Consider the following 18,591-nt stretch of genomic DNA (forward strand, 5'->3'; position numbering starts at 1 on the left):
CACAGGCCTGTCAAAAGCAGACAAGAGAAACACATCTAAGAAAAATACTAGACATTTTGACTTGAACACTTTAAAAAAAAAAAAGTCAAAACGTTGTTATCAGTACTTTGCTTAGAAACTGGGCGAACATATTAAGTAAGGTCTCATGATAATAAGTCACGCGTCTGGCTCCGTTCAATATTTTCATTAATGACCTGGCTGATGGAGTTGCCAGTCTACTTGCAAACTTCAAAAATAAAACCAAATTGTGAGTGGCTGTGAGCCCTTTAGAGGACAAGAGTGTAATTTAAATTGATCTTAATAATAAGGAGAGATGGTCTGGAATCAGTAAGATGAAATTCAATAAAGGCACCTGTGAATTATCACACTTAAAAAGAAAAAGCTTAATGTACATATAAAAGAGGGACTGACTGACCTGAAAGTGTACTGCAGAAAAAGGGTAGGAATTAATAGTGGGTCATAGACCTACTTAGTTACAACATCAGTGTTACAACACCAGTGTTGCAAAAAAGCCAAGTCAGGACAGTATCAAGTATCCTGGGATGTTACTGGGAATGGTCTGTGCAAGACGTCAGAAACAACAGTCTACATGCTAAGCATGCCAAGCATTCCTAAGCGACAGCCTTCCCCTTCCCTTCCAACCCTGCATTCGTATGATTTTATCATCAATGTAGTGGCAATGAGTAAGAACCAACTGAGAAGGGGGTGCACTGCACAAAGCACTGTGCAAAGACAAAATAAAAGAGAGTTCTGACTCCACCAAGCTTGCAACTTCAGCAAATAAGGCTGACAAAGTGCAGCAACGTGAGACATTGGAACACAGTCGGGAGAGCAAAATCTCTTTTGTACTTTCTCACTATTTCTATCAAATGATTTTTTTTCTTCTTAACCACATCCTGTGATTCAAATCCCAATCTCTACTGAGAGCAAGCTTCCAGGACACACAGTTCCTTAAAAAAAACCCCAATAAATCAAACCCACAAGACAACTTGGAAGCCAAGCATCCTCGAGCTGCAGAGAAACCCTGCGTGGATCTATCTCCGACAGCTAACCGCTGCCAAGCTTCACACAGATTCTTTCTCGTGCTCAGAAAATCCCCACAGTGTCTGCCTTTGGACCCCATCTGATGATTTCCCTGCATCTTCAGGCATCAGGATCACCCCCTAAGCACTTTGGGAAACTACGCACCTGAGCAAACACTTTGAGTTCTTGACTCAAGATGTAAGTGCAGTGCAAGACCGGTCCTTTATTTAAAGGGATGCCACCAACGCAGTAGCATTTGAAGTAGGCACCTTCCACCCAACAATGAAGGCTTTAGGAAATATTGCTAAAAGACTACAGGCAAGCCTGAATGACGGCACTGAAATTAGAAGCAGAAAGGCCTGGCAGACTGAGAACTAAACAAAACTCAAAAGCTTTCATTTCTCTTTTTTTCACAATTGAGAGACAAATCCTTACTCACCAGCTAGAACTACTGTAAAATGTGTTTAACATCAGTGGAGAACACAAAATTGCTGGGTAACTATTAGCTACTTTAATTTTAGAGGCAAGAATGGATTCTTACATTGAAAAAGTCTTCACATTTTAAGTACAAGTAGCTGCTGGCGTACACATTGCACAGGCAACCCAAGAGTTATGACAGCAGCAACGTAAAAAGGTTTTTCATGAAATTCTGTCGCCCCTTGCTGCCCTTATTTCCCTTGATGAAAAGCCAAATGTGAGTTAACTCCTTGTCACCTGACAGACAGTATTATCCAAAGGAAGCAATAAAACAGAAGCAGACATGAAACTGAAATGTTGGGCGTGCCCAGAAAAGGCAAATGGGGGGGAAGGAGGGGAAAATCCAGCTGTCCCCTGCTGCAGCTCAGCAGGCAGGTTGCCCAACAGCCAGCCAAACAGGTTACAAACCCAAATGCAGATGGGAAGAGAGATGACAATTCAAACGCACTGCCATGAATGACACGTAATTCTGACTCAGGAAAACACACACCACGGAGCTGGGCAGACTCTTCCTCCTCACCACAGGGTACCATGTCTCTCAGCTGACACCGACATCTTTTCTTTTCTTCAGCCATGGATTTGCTTATATATGGTTTCTAATCCGACACGCAAGGGGAAGGAAAACCCAACAGCCGGAGCTCTGGTCTCCAGCCCTCTCCTCCCAGCCCTGGGTTTGCTGCTCCCTCTTACCCAGAATAATTCCATTGGGCTCCTCCGGTGGCTGCCAAACAATCCGTACGGATGTCAGCCTCACCTCGGGGAACACCAGCCTCACGGGCGGCCCGGGGGCTGGAAAGAAAAACAGAGATCGTGCTAGCAAGCATTGCACGTCAGAGGAATTACAAGTTCTCTGCTCACCTTACCTAGAAGGCAGCTCAAGCTGTATCTCACCAATAATAAGTAGATGGCTAGGAGCACCTATGTACATACATAATATAAATTTATTCTCAGGAATCCTGCCCATGGCCAAATGCCTCCAGCACCCACGGACACCAGACACGACACAGAACCAGCACACCCTACAGTGTTTTACTGCACCTGTGAAATGCGTTGGCAGGATGCTCTGACAAAGGAGCTCTGACCTCTGCCAGAGTTATCTCCCAGCAGCGTAGCGGGGAGCCCCTGCGAGCCGGCCGCGTCTCCGCGAGGTGACTGATTACATACTATGAGGCAAGTCACCAAGCTGCCTTTACAGAGAGTAATGTGTCAGCTTAATCTGCTTCATACCTGTTGGAATTGAATAATATCTCCTCTCTGTGTCATCAGCCCCAGCTTTGAACTGCCTTCTGATTTTACATGTGCATTTTAAACACTCAGGTCTGAGCAGGAGAACCTGAGGCAGGTGAGATGCACATTAATACAGATGGCCGGTGGCTGCACTGACCATCCCAGGCCCACAAGGTGATGAGATGCTAATTCATACATTAGCATCCGCAAAATTTCCCCTTCAGCACAAATTCCACCTGCATCACCCCTGACGGTACTTCTAATTAAGTTGAGCCCAGAGGAGACACAACATATTTATGTCAGGGGTATGGAGATGGAAGAATAATTTGTATCATTTGCCAACATGCACTTAAGGAGGGAACTGCTATAATGGGGTTATCTAAAACAAACAGTTTTAAATATTTCTCATTATAGTCTGATACGTACATTTCAGCGAGTGCTTTTTCTCTCCCTGCAGAATTCTGCTAACAGTAATTTCTCTTTGTTTCCTTTCAAAGAAAAGCCAAGTCCCCACACAGGCAGTGTGCTGAGAGAATGGCTAAAAAGATGTCAGGGAGCTGCTGCCCCGGCTTCCGTCCCCGTCCCTGTCCCTGCATGCTCTTACTCCTTCCCTGCTCTCCACAGAAAACGTCTTGTTCAGCCAGAAGTCTGAATGTGTTTTCAGCCCAACCAAATAACCTCAGTGAAGCTGCTTGTAGAAACCAATACTTATTCCATTACTATCGAAAAGATTTTGATGAAAAAAGAGAGACACTTCTTTTTGTTCATCTTCATTGGGAGTAATAAACAGAAGCCTCTCACACTGATATTAACCTTCATTTAATACGGAAAAGGTAATAAAACAAAAAGTAACTTTAGCATCTGCAAAGCCAAAAATATTTTAAGAGTTGAGCTAAATTTCTGTAAAACCCCAAAAAAACACCGACGTATTCAGACAGCGCTGGGGCGAGGGGCTGGCTTGGGTTCCTTCAACCCATCAAACTGCACTCGGGAGTCCCTGAGCTCACGGGAAGCGCTGGAGGCAGTTGCAAAAGGAAGCTGGTATGATCATCTTTCAGGGTCAATGCCTTATTCTTTTGGGAATAAACTGAGAATGGATTACTGAAGTTGCAAATTCTGTATCTCTCCTTTGGTCCAATCAGACCCAGATTTGTTTATTGCTTTCAATTGCAGCACTCTACTTTTTTTTTTTTTAGAGCATGATTGAACTTCAGTAGGAATTTATAATTGGGCTCTAAAAACTGTCTTCAATAGAAATTGTCTACACTGAGCTTCAGAGTACAATTTTAGAAGTTTTCTTCCTCTTCATCAGCTGCAGGGAAAAGGGACTCTGGTTTTCTGTGTTTTTGCCAAATCCTCAGCCCATGACCAATGGAATAGTGCTGAGTTACACTAGGTAGGGACCAAATCCTTTAGGTTCAAAGTTGAAAAAAAAAAAAATTCCAAATATCCTTAGTCTGGGCTGTCATCTACACTTGCATCACTAAAAGAAAGCAGCGTTAAAAGGTTGGATCAAATAAGATACTTATTTTGGTAACTTTTAAACTTACCATCATCCTTGGTTCTTTCTATAACTGCAGGAGAGCTGGGGACTCCATCTCCGATACGAGTGAATGCCAATACCTGGATCTCATAGAGCACGTATTTCCGCAAGCCAGACAGCAGGAAAGACTGAGTGTGGTTACCTCTTACTATTTGGCTCTTTGGTTCAGAGTCCAAATCTTTTGCTTTGAAAAGTATCTGCAGAATAAATGCATATGAAATATAGAAAGAAAAAGATTGTTACATGAAGACTGAAAATATCCAGCAGGCAAATAGTAAATAACAAATGGAAAAACATATCCAGGTAATGTATTAAAAATTAAGTAAGCCTGAAACTCCAGTTGCATACCTTGTAACCCAGGACGAGACCATTCTGCTCAGACTCTGGGACTGCGGTCCACGTCAGAAGGATCTGGGTTGAACTCACGGCTTCAGCAGAGACGTTCTCCGGAGGAGCAGAGGGAACTGGAATCACACGGTGTAGCCAAAAGCAGAAATAGGTGAGACATACTAGATAATTTTGCTCCATCTCCCTATCTGCTTGGGATTGTTCCAGGATCCCATAGAAAAGTAGTAAAATCCAAAAGGACTGGAATAGGTTCTAGACAATCCCTTCCTCTCTTCTATTCATTCTACATCATCTTTATATTTCAGCCTGCTTCGCAATTTTCTTACCAGTTCATCTCAGAAATGACAATGTTTGTAAAAAGCTAAACATTTAATACTAATCAGTGCCTACAGAGAGACAGTAAATACAGACAGATATGAATAAATTTCAGGTTCTATATATTTGCAGTAATTAGAATCAAGTTTAAATTGCTGGACTTCTACAGAAGTCTATCTCGTAGTATTTCTTTCCCATATGTTTTATTTCCCTATACCAAAAGCTAGAAATCTTTATGAATGGGAGTTTATCTTACGGCACGATCTGTTCTAACAGAAGTTTTACGCCACCCTGGCTTTCTATATTATCTGAAAGGAAATTATAGCATCTTGTCTAGAGTTAGCAATAATTTCAACCGCTGGATTGCACTCCCAGTTCAGTAAGAAGTTCTTTAACATCTAAGCCTTTTGATGATGTGATAGTGCTCAACATTTGCAATACATCAATTATAGACGGATACATTAACGCAAGGTGTATTTTCAGGGACTGATACGGTGTAAATGAAAGATATGCCTATTTCATTTATGTTGCAAAATTGGCTCTTATGAAACCAGAAACATCATTAGAACTGATGACACAGGAACACTGTAATTTTCTCTCACTCGAGAGAAGAGCAAACTTGCATTTTCTCATGCCATTAAAACTCTAACCGCTGCAGAACCACCACACAACTGCAAGCTTTTGTAGGCAAGCCTAATAGCATGCCGTTGTACGCAAGCAGAATTTGAGGCTATTTTTAAGAGTTCACATTTTATGCTGCCCTTTTGCATGTTTTTTCCTGTGGCATTTCCAACATCTGAAGGGTACAATCTTTTCTAAAGCATGAATACACCTGTCAGGCCTCAAGAGAATATTTCACCAAGTTACGTTACACAAGCACGTATGGACAGTAAGGCTTGATTAGGTCCTGAATGCATCACAAAAAGGAGCACCAATCTCTGCCAAAAGCAATGCTTTCCTGGCTGTCCGAATGAAAGAACAGATCTGCTGTTTTGAAGGCGAGCTCCTGAAGCTCCTAGCAACATGAGTGAGATAATGAGTATGAATTAATATAAATTTAAAAAAACCCGCACTGCCCCCCACCCTTGTGCACTCAAGGTTAACCGCAGAGATAGTAATTTCTGAAACAATTTCCCTGTTACCAATTATTTGGGCCATGAGAAACAGAGCACCATTACACAACACTGCAGCAGACTAAAATCCAATTTTTTTTCCCCTCCAACCCTGAAGTGCTTTTTTTTTTCTTTTTTAAATCTTCTCCTAGATTTATCCCCCACAAGGATATAATTACGTTAAAGGAAAATAGATTGCCAGGAGCCATGAATGCCTTTGGATAGCTGCCATAACTTTATCTGTAGATCTCCACAAAGAGCTACTCCCACATGAATCACTTCTGGAGAGAAAAAGGGTGGAGGTGGGTCGCAGGAAACCAGAACGCACAGAGGAAAGAAGCCCTTTCCAGCCACATTTATTTTTATTTTATCTGGTTTGAAGCCTTTCAAGAGAGAAAAAGGTTCTTTATTTTACAAATATTTCTCTTCCTCTTTGATCAGCAGCCACGAGATTTCCCGAATTCACAAAAGGTGGAGGCTGTGCCCGGGCTGGCCCTGCGTGCATGCTTGCTTTGAGGTGTGCGTACGATCACGCTGCTGGCAGGGGGACTCGAAAGCTAACAAGGGAGAGAATGGTCTAGCTGAAGATTTATTAGCCCAGACTCCTCTTAATTCCCAGTGACAGCCAGAGCAGCTAAATGTCCCCTCTCGCTGGAAAGGAATCTAAGCCCAATGCCTAAATGGGAAAAATACTTGTGTTCATTGAGTGCGCTTTAATTCTCCAGTTCTCATATTAGTGTTGAGAATTTTATTCTAATACAGATGTATGAATTCAGGACCTGGAAGTGATATTATGGATCTTACCGTTGCCAGTCTTTTATCAAGTAACAGACTTTGATCGACCCTTTAAGAATGAATTAAAGCGTAACCTTCATTTCTCCGACCCCTCTCCTCTCTCAGGATATCCTGATTCAAAGAAATTATAGTTTGCTAAGACTAATTAGTGGCTTGAGTGAGGCATACAGATCCCTCTTTCCTCTGCAAGCTCCCTTTCTCTAACGCTGGTTTCCTCAACTGTTGCACTGAAGACTTTGTTATGAGCTCCAAAGCCGAGTTCTCATTAGTAACCCGCAAGAACAGAAGCCAAGCGACAGTGTCCAAAAAAATCTCAGGGCTTTAACGAAATGAACCAGAAATATTGAAACTAAATGATGAGCTAATCCAGCAAACTGCCAGCTGCACGATGTACTTTAGAAGATCAAACGTAGGAAATTATAGAGTTACTGGCACTTTGCACTGGAACTTCAATAAGAATTTGGGTTTTTAAGGTTATCTGTGTTGGCATCTAAGATCACGCATCCTCTTTCTACATCTGACATAGCCATATTTGATATATAGCAAATGATGTTGTTTTATGTCTCTAACTGGGCCAAAAGCAGCTTTTAATAAGCTAACCTGTATTCTGGCTTTCTAAGAAAGCTAGATAGTGGGATGCAGTGGTTCTCTCCACTTCTGCAGCTCATTTTAGCTGCACATCCATCGCTGTTTTCTGAAAGTCAAAATTGTACATCTGCCGTCGATTAAGAAGTGCAAATTTAGAGCAAGGTTCACGGCAAAAGTAGCATAGCTGCAGTACACAACCATTTTGCCTATAAAATTAGATACCGCAGGCCAAATTGTCAGCTTGTATAAACTGACAAATCCCCACAGTGACATTGGACCACATCTGAATTATCAAGCGATGCTTTATCACACCACGGTAACTGCTTCATGAAGGTCAGCCTCTGAAACATCAAGAGATTGATCCTTGCCATAGATATGTGACCATGCTTGTATAGTAGCTGATTTTGTAAGACCAGTATAATATTCATGTAGCTGAATATTAGGAGCCCAAAAATATTAAGGCACCGGGTTAGCTGTATTTGAGATGAATTGTTTGAAAAGAAGAGGGTTTATATTTAAAAGGAAGCAGCCCTGTCAAGGTTGTTCTAATACATTAGAGGTCTTCGCATTTTCTTGCTTTGTCTATATTGTACCTACTATCATTTTCAATTTATTGAGTGGAAACTGAGCCTGTTACTCCGCAGTTATTTTACACTGTAAAATTTAATGAGTTATTTCATTTCTAACATTAGTAAAACATTTTTGGATTGATAAAACCTGTCCTCTTTAAAAATCCTAATTCATCGCCCTCTATCTTCAGCTGCTTGAAACCTTATCCCGGATTTTCATTATAGGGTTTCCCAACCGTTTTCTAAGCCTGGGTTACCAAACCCCACAGCGTTATTTATTCTCTCATAGTTTCTTTGGTTTCAAGATGTTCTATATTCAAGAGCTTCAGAAACCCGAGAGAACCTGTAAAGGCATGTGCCTTTATTGTTAGCATGTGTGCTCAGCTATTAGTGATATGATCGCACATCCTAGAATAAACAGAAGTGTTCAAGTACAGGTTTATTTTTAATGAAGATTTTGGACTCCAGTGGCCATACTGTCACTAGATACCACACGCTGATTTAGTGTCCGGGCTCTAACTTCTTAGGCTCCTTGGACAGCGTAAAACACAGAACCGTGAGTTCTGCCAATGAACCAGCGTGTGATCCTGGCCAAGCCACCTCTGGCCAGCTGTGAGGGGTGTTTACAGTCTGCAGCACCAGGCAAAACCAACCTCCCTAAGTCTCTGTATCTACAAGATGGAAAAAGAAATATTTAGGACATCTGCTTTTTAAGTACTTTGAAAACATAAGCGTTAAATAGAATTTTTCTCATAGTTCAGAAGACAGATGTAAAAATCCTCTGACTTCTCTCTCCAGCTTTAGATATCTTTTATTTGCATTTTAATCCCATTTGACTGTGCATACAGGTTAATTGCAGATTAGCTGAAGTTCTCTCACACAGCCTGCCGCTATGCCAGCGCTTCTTGTATATTTTAAATCTAAGAAGATACAGCCAAAAGTCTGAGCCCTGACTTGCTCTATTCAAGACATCAGATGTTAGTATCAAAGAAAACACATGAAAAAAACCAAATGAGTCCTTATGGCCTAGATCACAACTTTGTGTTATTTTGATCCCGGTTTCTGTGTGCCTCCTACAATCAGTTTCAGGTCAACCTTCTTTGAATACTGCAAGAGAAAATGCCAAATCCAGACGTAACCTCTGATCTTTAGATGCTGAGCAAGAACACTATAATCCTAAAGTTTTATGAAATCACTTAATCTTAGTATTTACTACATTTCAAAAGAAGTGTTTGAGGGTAGCGGAAAGGAGAAAGCAGAGAATGCCGTATCTTTTTATTATGATACAGAACACTTCAGAACTATTTTGTCCGGGTCATGCTATCTCTAACTCTAGCATAAGCACGCCTCGTTTAAAATACCTCTGGCAATAGCTTTCCAGTTATTACTTCCCAAAAAGAAACACTTTAATGGAAAGGGATGACTTTGTTTAGCCTTCTCCTCGGCTAGTTCAAAGGATAGTTATCTGAACCAGCAGACCAAATCCTGCCGCGTACAGCACGTTCACACTTCACACCAAGTAATGTGGTGTGGTACAGACTGCACAGACATGCATATGTGTGTCTAGAAGTGTAGGGTATGCATAGAATTAAATTCCAAAACATTTTTAATGAAGAAAAATGGGGGGGGGGAGAAGAAAAAAAATCAGTGTTGAACCTTGCATAAATACAGGTCACAAAGAGCTTTTATTATTAAAGTTTAAACCATATATGTCATCCATTTTGTTATTCACTTGCAATATAAATTTTAATTTATCAGGTCCATGTAGTGTAGGTTTGGAAATAGGTTTTGTGAAGAAAGCAGCTTTTCAAGATCTGTCTTTACTGTTGCTACTGTGCTAATAGTAATTTACTGTTGCCTGAGATTGAGAGTTTGCTTCTGATATTTGAAGTCTCTATGCTGGTATGGACAAATCAGCTAGACAATACAGTACTCGTGCTCCAGGTCTACACGTAGGTTATGTCTATATGCAGGGTATGTCTATATAGCTGTGTACACACAATTTTAGAAGGCAGTTTTGAAAACCTGTCGTCAAAAGCTCAGACAATTATTTTATTTCTATATGGGTAATCAGCTCTCTAAAATAACTTGTGCCCTTTTAGAAATATTTTGTGCTTGAAATTAAATTTCAGATAACCACAACTGTGAGAAAATCTGTCCAAGCCTAGAAGCAGACAGGGAAAGGGGGAGAACGAGGGGCAACGGGGTACTGGGGAGGGAGAGGAAGCATGAGAGACCTGCTCAGCCAGAGAAGGCTGTATGCAAACTCCTTGTGTTGTCCGTACTGCTGCCAAACGGGGGCAGGAATGGGGAGAGGTTGTTTTGTTTGCTTTAAATAAATAACCTGCAGTTTGATGCATGAAAGCAGAGTAGGAATAAAATAAATAAATAACTCCCCCAAATGTCTATATGTTTTTTTGCCTTCAGTGCATCTAGAGATTGTGGTTTTTTCTTTCATTTTAGATTTAATGCATCAACAAGCAAAAAAAAAAAAAGCTGAACAAAAGGGCAGAAAATGCTGAAGTTCTCGGATGTGTCCTTCACAGCAGACATGGTGCTTTGACTCACCGGACTCCCGTGTACGACCTCTCACTACTTCGCTCCATGGTCCTGCCCCGATGGCATTGAAAGCCTGGATCTGCAGTTCATACTCTGTCCACTCCTCCAGATCTTCAATCGTGTACTCTCTTTCCAATCGGTCATTAATAACCTTCATCAAGGTGGGAGACTGCAGATCCGCACGCCAGAACTTTATCCTGTACCCCACGGACTCTGGATTGCCATTATACTGTGTGTCGGGGAGGGGCTGGCAAACAACACAAAGAAAAGCACAATATTCCTACACAGAACAAATTGCCAGGGCTTTCCAAACTATATACCAAGGCTGTCTGAACTCATATAAGGCCATAGGAAGGCGAAAAAGAGGTTGATTTTTGATTTTATTTATGTTCATGATCTCTAAATTTCCATGTTGCTTGAAATTTTCTTTTAAGTTTTACCTTAATTTTGAACCAAATAGATACGCTCACAGAACTATGCCATTTGCTGTGGGTGTATCAACAGAGATGATACGAATACAGTATATTTCAGAGCTTTGTGATTAATTATGGAAATGAATGATAAATTGCTGAAGCATGTGACAAATTCATTTATCGTACTTTCTTACTTTTTTTACTGACTCTCTGCCTACTCATTTATCAGCAGAGATTTATTCTAATATTCTAACTCCCCAAGCAATTTCAAAGATTAAAATATGAAATAATTAGCCTACTTCATGAAGTTTAGAGTTTTTCTCCGTAAAACTAACTACATGATGCCACGGATGGCTGAGATTCTGTTCTGAATCACTGGGAAAGTTTGATACACATTAACATTTCACAGCTTAGAAGACTGTATCCCGCAGGCAAGCAGGGCTAGAGATGTGACCCTTATTCTGTAGGAAGGAAGGAATTCCCAGCTCCCAGGGGGACACAGATTCACCTGCAGGTCTTGAAAAAAAGAGATTAAACTCTTTCAAATACTGACGTTATTAAGCACGAAAAAGGTATGTCAGGTCCTTTTTAGCTGTGGCTGTTGCTCCTCCTGAACCCTGCACAGTTTGACTCATGAAAACCAGGCTTCCAGGTAGCACAGCAAGGAAACACAATCTTAAAAATGTTTTAAAGTCTCTTAAAACAACCTGGAGCTAATTTTGATGCAAGATATGTTGGTCTGGATAGAGTACGAAACGTTCAACATAATGGGCATGTTATTCACATGGTAAAGCCACGAGTGAGTTATGTGGGTGCTATCAAATGAACTGCAATGGCTTTTCTATGGATATTGAGGTGATGCCTTCAAGTCGGATGTTTTGGGCATTCAAGGTTCAGAATTAAGTGCAGCGTCCCACTGAGAAACTGGAATTATTCCTTTCTGACGGGAGAAAAACCCTCTTCTTTCTAGCCTGATTTTGACTTCCAGCCATAATGAGTTTATGCATGGAAAAGCTAACATTTGGGCAAAAGAAAACCTGTGCTTCATCAACTTCACACCACAGTAACCCCAGTGGAAAATTCTGCCTAACAGGGGAGAAGAAAAACCATTCTGGAGCAGGTTAATTGCCAAGTAAATCCCAATGTGGCAACTGCAGGAAACTGAGACAGTCAAAGGGGCACAACAACATCATCAATCACTGCATCTTCGCAATTAATCATTTCTTTCTACGTTTTATCACATAACTCCACACCCTTTCACATAAATTTAATCTTCTACAGGAGTCTAACATGCAAACTTTGCTGCCTTTGAACCACAGCTGCTCAGTACCTGCAGGATGATTGCCAATGGCCGGTGTGCACCTTCTGGGGACTGTTTTGTGCAAAGCAAACAACTGAGCCCTAGGAAACTGCAAATTGGCTCAAGTATTATGTTCCTGTCCCACACATTGACCCAGACTGTGGAACTAGAGAGTCTCAAAAGCCAAAGTTTTACACACAGGCATATATTCCCCTGATGAAGTGGCAGAAGCAGTGGCAGTAGGCAATTTAAGTGATTAATAAGGCACTTAAGGGAAGTCTCAGATTTCTGACTATTCTGAAAAAGGAAATAATTTTGCTGTTACTCCTTATACTGAATGCAAGGAAAAAGCATTCCTGAGTGCTGGCCTGACTCCCTGGGGAAGCAGCCGCATCCCACGCACCAGCACCCGCCTCCCCTCCGCCCCCGTTCCTCCTCGCCAGCTCACCACCCATCGCAGCCACAGGCTGGTCTCGCTGGCCGTGCGCACGGTGACGCTCCCGGGGGCAACGTCTGGCGGAGCCTGCAGCGTCTGGATGACACGGGAGGGCTGGCTGAGCGGGCTGGGGCCCACCACGTTCACCTGCCGCATCCGGAACCTGGAGCGGAGGAAAGATGCAGTGCGTGCTGTAACGGCTCAGCGAATGGTACCTCTTTTTCCAGAAGAGGAAAAAGATGGAAAAACACAGATTAGGTCTTTCTACATGTTCCACGAAGGTCGTTGCATGTAGGTCCCCTTTGTATTCACTGCTGAATGCTTTATGGTAACCGCTTTCAGATCCTCTCAGGTATTAAAAAAATGAAAATGAGATTAGCTTAGGGTGTGTTAGAAACCTAGGTATTTGTGTGAGAAATTTATGTTAATTATACCAAGCCTGATGAGCTTATGCTAGCAGTAAGTGATTTTTCTCTTACGATGCTTGTACAATACATTCAGAAAGGTATTAAAATATCAAACTTCAGATATTCTCATTCCCTGTCAATATAAAAAATATACTAGTGATAACATTTCCCCTCAATTACTGGTTGAAAGAAGCTGATTTATCCCTGTGCTGCATTTTCAGCCTTCCTGCACAAGAAAGATTAAGTTACTTAATATGGATATGCGTCTTTAAAAAAAAATCCTGTCTGCTTGAAACCACCTCTTCTACAATAGAAATCTCTATTGGGTCACAAAAGATTCAGAAAATCTTTTTTTCAGGAAGCACAAAATAATTAAGACGTGCCACACATTTCAGATACTCTCACCCGTCACAAGCAATTAGAGGTATCCAGCACTTGCACATAAATGCACGACCTCTTCATACCAAACACTTAATTTTTGGACCTCACGACTGAGTTTGGGAAAAGGGTGAGCTAGTCAACATAGCAGTGTTTATCTATCTGCTCTGATCTCGCTAGAAAATGCATTAAAGGAAACATGTTAAACAAACACTGTCCTTGATTTCACTCTCAAACATTGGCACAAAATATAAAAAAGAAGCTGGCCGATAAAGATGTGGTCTGATAATTAGCTCTCATGATGTATTTCCTCAGCGGGCAATGACTAAAGCTGACCAGAGGACAACAAATCCATTTGGCAACAACTTTCTAGGTTTCAAAAAATTATATAAAATTTCTCTACACTGAAACAAAAACCAAAAAACTCGTATCTGTGCATGCATGAGAGAAAAAAACTAGGAAAAATTCAAGAGGGAGCTTTACGATGAAAAAAATCAGAGAACTGGAAGTATGAAAGATCCCAGCATAACTAGGATCGCTCCAGAATTCAATGGATACAGGAGAGAAATGAGGTGTAGCAGTAAAATAAACCAAAACGTTTAACAATAGAAAAAACCCAACCATCCCAAATTCCTTATATACTTCCTCATTATTTTTTATCCCAAAGACATTTCTGCATACACCTGCTAGGTGTGCAAGTCTTTCTTATTTTGCATGGACACTGAACGTTGAACTCTGCTACGACCTGCACTTTACTATTCACCTCTGCCTTTTCAGCTTAAGGATTCACCTTCGTGAGGAGAGCAAAATCTTCTCAATCTGAAGATAATTTGCCTAAACCTCTGCACCAGAAATCTCTGCTCAAGTTCAAAAATTTTCAAAGAGCTTTTAGCAAAATGTTTAGCTCTTGAGGATGTAAAACACTTTCCTATAAAACATTTCAGTGGAGAGTTTGTGAGAAATTCAGTATGGTCGTAGACTTCCAGGGAGAGGGAGAAAAATTAGTGTACCAGCACTGAATTAATTGTAAATTATATGAGCTTTACTTGGTTGCACCTGCTACGAGCTCACAACAGCATATGGGCTAGCTAATAGGCCCTTCAGCCAGCGCAAAGTGGACAAGTTTCTAGTAAGCTGATTTAACACTTGCCACTATACCTCCTTGCAACCAGCCTTTACATTAGCAAGCTATTTCAGGAAAGTATTTTTCATTAGGATTGAGTACCTCAAATTCTCAAATCTTGTCTATACTAAAGCAACGCATCACTTGAATTGAATTGATTTAAAAAAATCAATCTCGTTTAACTGGGGTGCACCCATAACGTAGATTCATTTCAATCAGTTTAAGCATTGCATATATCTATTAAGCTTAACTTGGTAAATTCTTATAAACAAAGGTTTCATCTAACTGATGTTAGCAAATTAAGCTAAATCAATAAAACGATGTTTAAACTGATGTAAATATATAATTACAAGTCTGCACCAGTTAACTACAATTGATTTGTCACTGACTGATGTTACACTGGTGCACCCTTTAGATGAGGGAAGTCACAGGGTATCACTTACTCATAAAAGCATTTGACTGTGCACTTGGATTTCCTTTTTAATGTTACGAACTGTATTGTATGTAAATTACAATTAACACTATCAGACAAGTAATTTTAAGCATAAACTATGAAAACAGCAAACCTTTTCCCTTTTGTTCAGATTATAAAACACAGCCAGCTGTTTCTGATTAGGAAAGCTGTTCCATGCTGCTATTTACTCATTTTTTTCATGCTGTAGCTAATTACCTGCTGTTCTTACCTGTAATGAGTGTAAGGAGTAAGGTTTGGTACCTCCAGCATCTGAGCATCAGGTTCATTCTCCACCTCACGAAGACTCACCCACTCTTCTTCATCACCCAGTACACCAACCTGTACATGGGAAAGGTAAGAAGGAATACAAAAGCAGACTATATATATAAAGAATTATATATATAACCTCTTTTGCAATGTGTGTCATCACAGCAGTGGAAGGACAAATACTTTAAAATACATATTATCCAGTTAATATTCATTTTTACATGACAAGGCACTAATTATTTGTAAAGTGACAACACAGACAAGTTAGCCAAGTTTCCTTGTACCTGTTGGGACTTCATTGGGATCCTCTGATAAGATCTATTCCAGAAAAACACCACGAGAGCACTAATACCCTGTTCAATCTCGCTGCCACAATACAGAAGTATCAAGTAGTAATATAACAAAATGAAAAATAGCCTTGATAATAACTCACAGGAACTGATGCATACTAAGTAAGTCTCAATGGAGGCAAAATGCCACAGAAATGAAGACAGAGAAACAAGAACAAAGTCAAAGAACAAAAGTGTTTTAACCTCATCTGCTGGTCTGCGCTTAGACCAGACTTTTCGATACGCAATCCTTTCTATTAACTAATCACAACATGTTGCCCAACATAGTCCCTCAGCTACAGCAGTGTTTGAAGGGACAAAACGATGATGAGACTTGAGAGCATTACTTTCCGTACAGCTTTCTGGAGATAAAATGAAGATGAATCAGGACTTAAAAGGAAGTCAACAAGGCACGATAGAAAGGCCAGAGTCTGACCTGGGACCCTGGAAGATGGCAGCATGAGTAGCACGGTTGTGTGCGTAAGAGCCACAGTAGGAACGTGGAGGAGATAGAAGAGAGGCGGTAGATGGCTGGATCTAAATCACTTGTCCGCGACAGCTTCACTTTGGAGATTCACAAGTGCTGAAACACAGGGGATCTTAGACAAGACACCCGGATATAACTCCCTAGCACTGCGCACGTCTGCTCTGGCGTTTCAACCCTACCACAAAGGGCAGTACCTGTAGTCCAATTCCCTCACCCTACCCTGGTATCCACAATCACGGGCTGAAGGATATTAGAGGATACACAGGCAGCTATTCCCTTTAGTGTCTATTTACAGACTTAATATCCATGAAGATGCCTAATCCTTTTTTAACCTACTGACACTATCTGCTCCCACAGACTGCTGTGGCAACAAATTCCAGAAGCTCACAGCCCACTGTGTAAAGAGCTACTTCCTTTAATCTTTTTTAAACAGATTCCCTACGAGTTCTATATACTAGTTACAGCCATAGACACTGTCAAAGCACTCAACAGGCAATGTAGCCCGAAGTATCTAGCATACCCCAAGTACTTCAAATAGAAAATTGGGTTTCATTCACTCTTCCCCCGCCCCCCCTCAGGAGAAGCAGCCTGATTTATTTATAGATGTTTTAGTTCTTCGCTCACCCAGGACTTGATGTGCTGCATATTTATGTTTGTGCATGAAGAAATGACACAAGGAAAATTAGGCCAAAGAAATAAGTTCTGCATTGCACTCTGAAAAGAAGCCTCTGTGATCTTCCCAGCAGAGGACTGCTTTCATGGAGGGATGTGGTTGCACAGGTCTTGAAGGGCCTTTCAGTCTTGTTGGTTATCAAGGACAAAGCCACACACCAAACGACACATAAAACAGATGTCAGCGAAGATTATGGGCCTTTTAAAATTTCCAGTCCCAACTGAGCTCCATACATTTTAGTAAAGTCCATGGATGCAGAAGCTTTCAGGGAAGCAAGTTGAGACAGGTCTGCACGGTAAAACAGAACAGCCCTAAACTGAACCCAGAGAACAAAGAGATGATAAAGAGAATTTTTAAACAAAACCTGCACGAACAAAGAAAGGAAGAGGGGGTTGATTTCAGTCAAAGAAACATAGAACACTCTTTATTAAAAGAGTTTTTGATTAATACTGTAGAAAGTCTACAGTAAATGCTTATTTTTGCAAAATTCCTTGCTCTTAACAGCATCACCTCAAAGTGCTGCAGTAATTGTATAGCAACAATCCACAATGCTTTGGAGGCTGCAAATAATCTCCAGTAGTGAGTCGTCTTTTTGTATTCTAAGAACAGTAAGAGCTTTTCAAAATATTTCTTGCATAGCAAAAAAAGAAAAAAAAAAGACGACCACAGGTTTCAATCGTTATGCAGCAGCAGGCAGGTCATTAACACACATTAAGGACCACATGGTTCAGACCCAGAGGCCCACAGGGCTGTGAACAATTGACATTGACTCAAGCTTGAGAGGTGTCCAAAACCCCCCACCTGTTTTGCAGATAGACATTTACCAGCTGGCTGCAGACATTAAGGGTCTTTTACTGATTGAGAAGCAGCAAAAGCTTCTATGTGCCCAGGACTACAGCAAGCCCCTCGAAAGCTATCCCAGGAGACAGCTTGCTGGTTTTGAATGCTCTCCCTGCTAGGAACAATGGGTCCAGCCTAGGAGGAAATGGCAGATGCCAACCAAGCTCGGCATGTTGGTTGTTCCCAAGCTCGGGATCCAGCTGGTAAACAGGTGGCCACTACCTCTACTGGGAGGTGGGGGACCCTGGGCAAAGGGCAGTGCAGACGGTTCCAATTAACCACTTTTGGACTAATTTTCTGCCGAAAAGTAACAACAGAGAGGCAGCAAAAAAATCAACCACAGGTATAGTTCTGTGATTCAGCAAAAGATTTTAAGAAAAATAGATGGGGAACTTGCTTTAGTTAGAATAATACCTTGTAATGTTCCCAGGATCTGGTGCCAGCATTTGGGAGACTAACTCAAAGGGTTAGATCTTCTACTGAAAGCAGTAGTACAATTTAAGTGTGCTTCTTTTGTGGGGATTTTTCCAAAGTAAGAGGATTGAAGGATGAATGGCTGTGGGGCAGCTTGGTGAACAGCCTGGGGACTTCTGCATGGCCTCTGACTTGGGTGGCCAGGCAATTCTAGGTCACTGCTACTCAAAACAAGTTTCACTTATTCAGCAACAATCTCAGAAATGAGTCTTGGAAGAGAACCTTCAGTGATGGACTTCTATATTTTTAACTTCCGCAAGATCTATAGTAGATTCCAAGTTTCAGGCTCTTGAAGGAAAAGGAAATTATTTTTGCTGAAACACTCTGATGTCAGATCAGAGGAAACGTATCAGTTTCAAGAATCAGAGTACAAAGGGATTCCCACGGGGCAGAAAGAACTACGGGCAGTGGTAAGGATAAAAGAGTCCTTTGAGGGGCAAGAGAGTCCACTATG

At 41.2% G+C, this 18,591-nt stretch overlaps 1 protein-coding gene across 1 annotated transcript in view; it reads right to left on the bottom strand.

Moving 5' to 3' along the window:
* Positions 1-18,591, bottom strand: part of SDK1 (sidekick cell adhesion molecule 1) — a gene marked incomplete at its 5' end in the record, with an annotated part of 152,876 nt that overhangs the window by 67,039 nt on the left and 67,246 nt on the right. The window contains 6 exons of the mRNA XM_009580985.1: positions 2,191-2,289; positions 4,278-4,467; positions 4,619-4,734; positions 10,566-10,803; positions 12,718-12,868; positions 15,297-15,406. Coding sequence (XP_009579280.1) covers positions 2,191-2,289; positions 4,278-4,467; positions 4,619-4,734; positions 10,566-10,803; positions 12,718-12,868; positions 15,297-15,406 — 904 coding nt within the window. The remainder of the gene's footprint in view (positions 1-2,190; positions 2,290-4,277; positions 4,468-4,618; positions 4,735-10,565; positions 10,804-12,717; positions 12,869-15,296; positions 15,407-18,591) is intronic.

The sequence above is a fragment of the Fulmarus glacialis genome, unplaced genomic scaffold, assembly GCF_000690835.1.
Source record: "Fulmarus glacialis isolate BGI_N327 unplaced genomic scaffold, ASM69083v1 scaffold2547, whole genome shotgun sequence".
Classification (NCBI taxonomy): Eukaryota; Metazoa; Chordata; class Aves; order Procellariiformes; family Procellariidae; genus Fulmarus; species Fulmarus glacialis.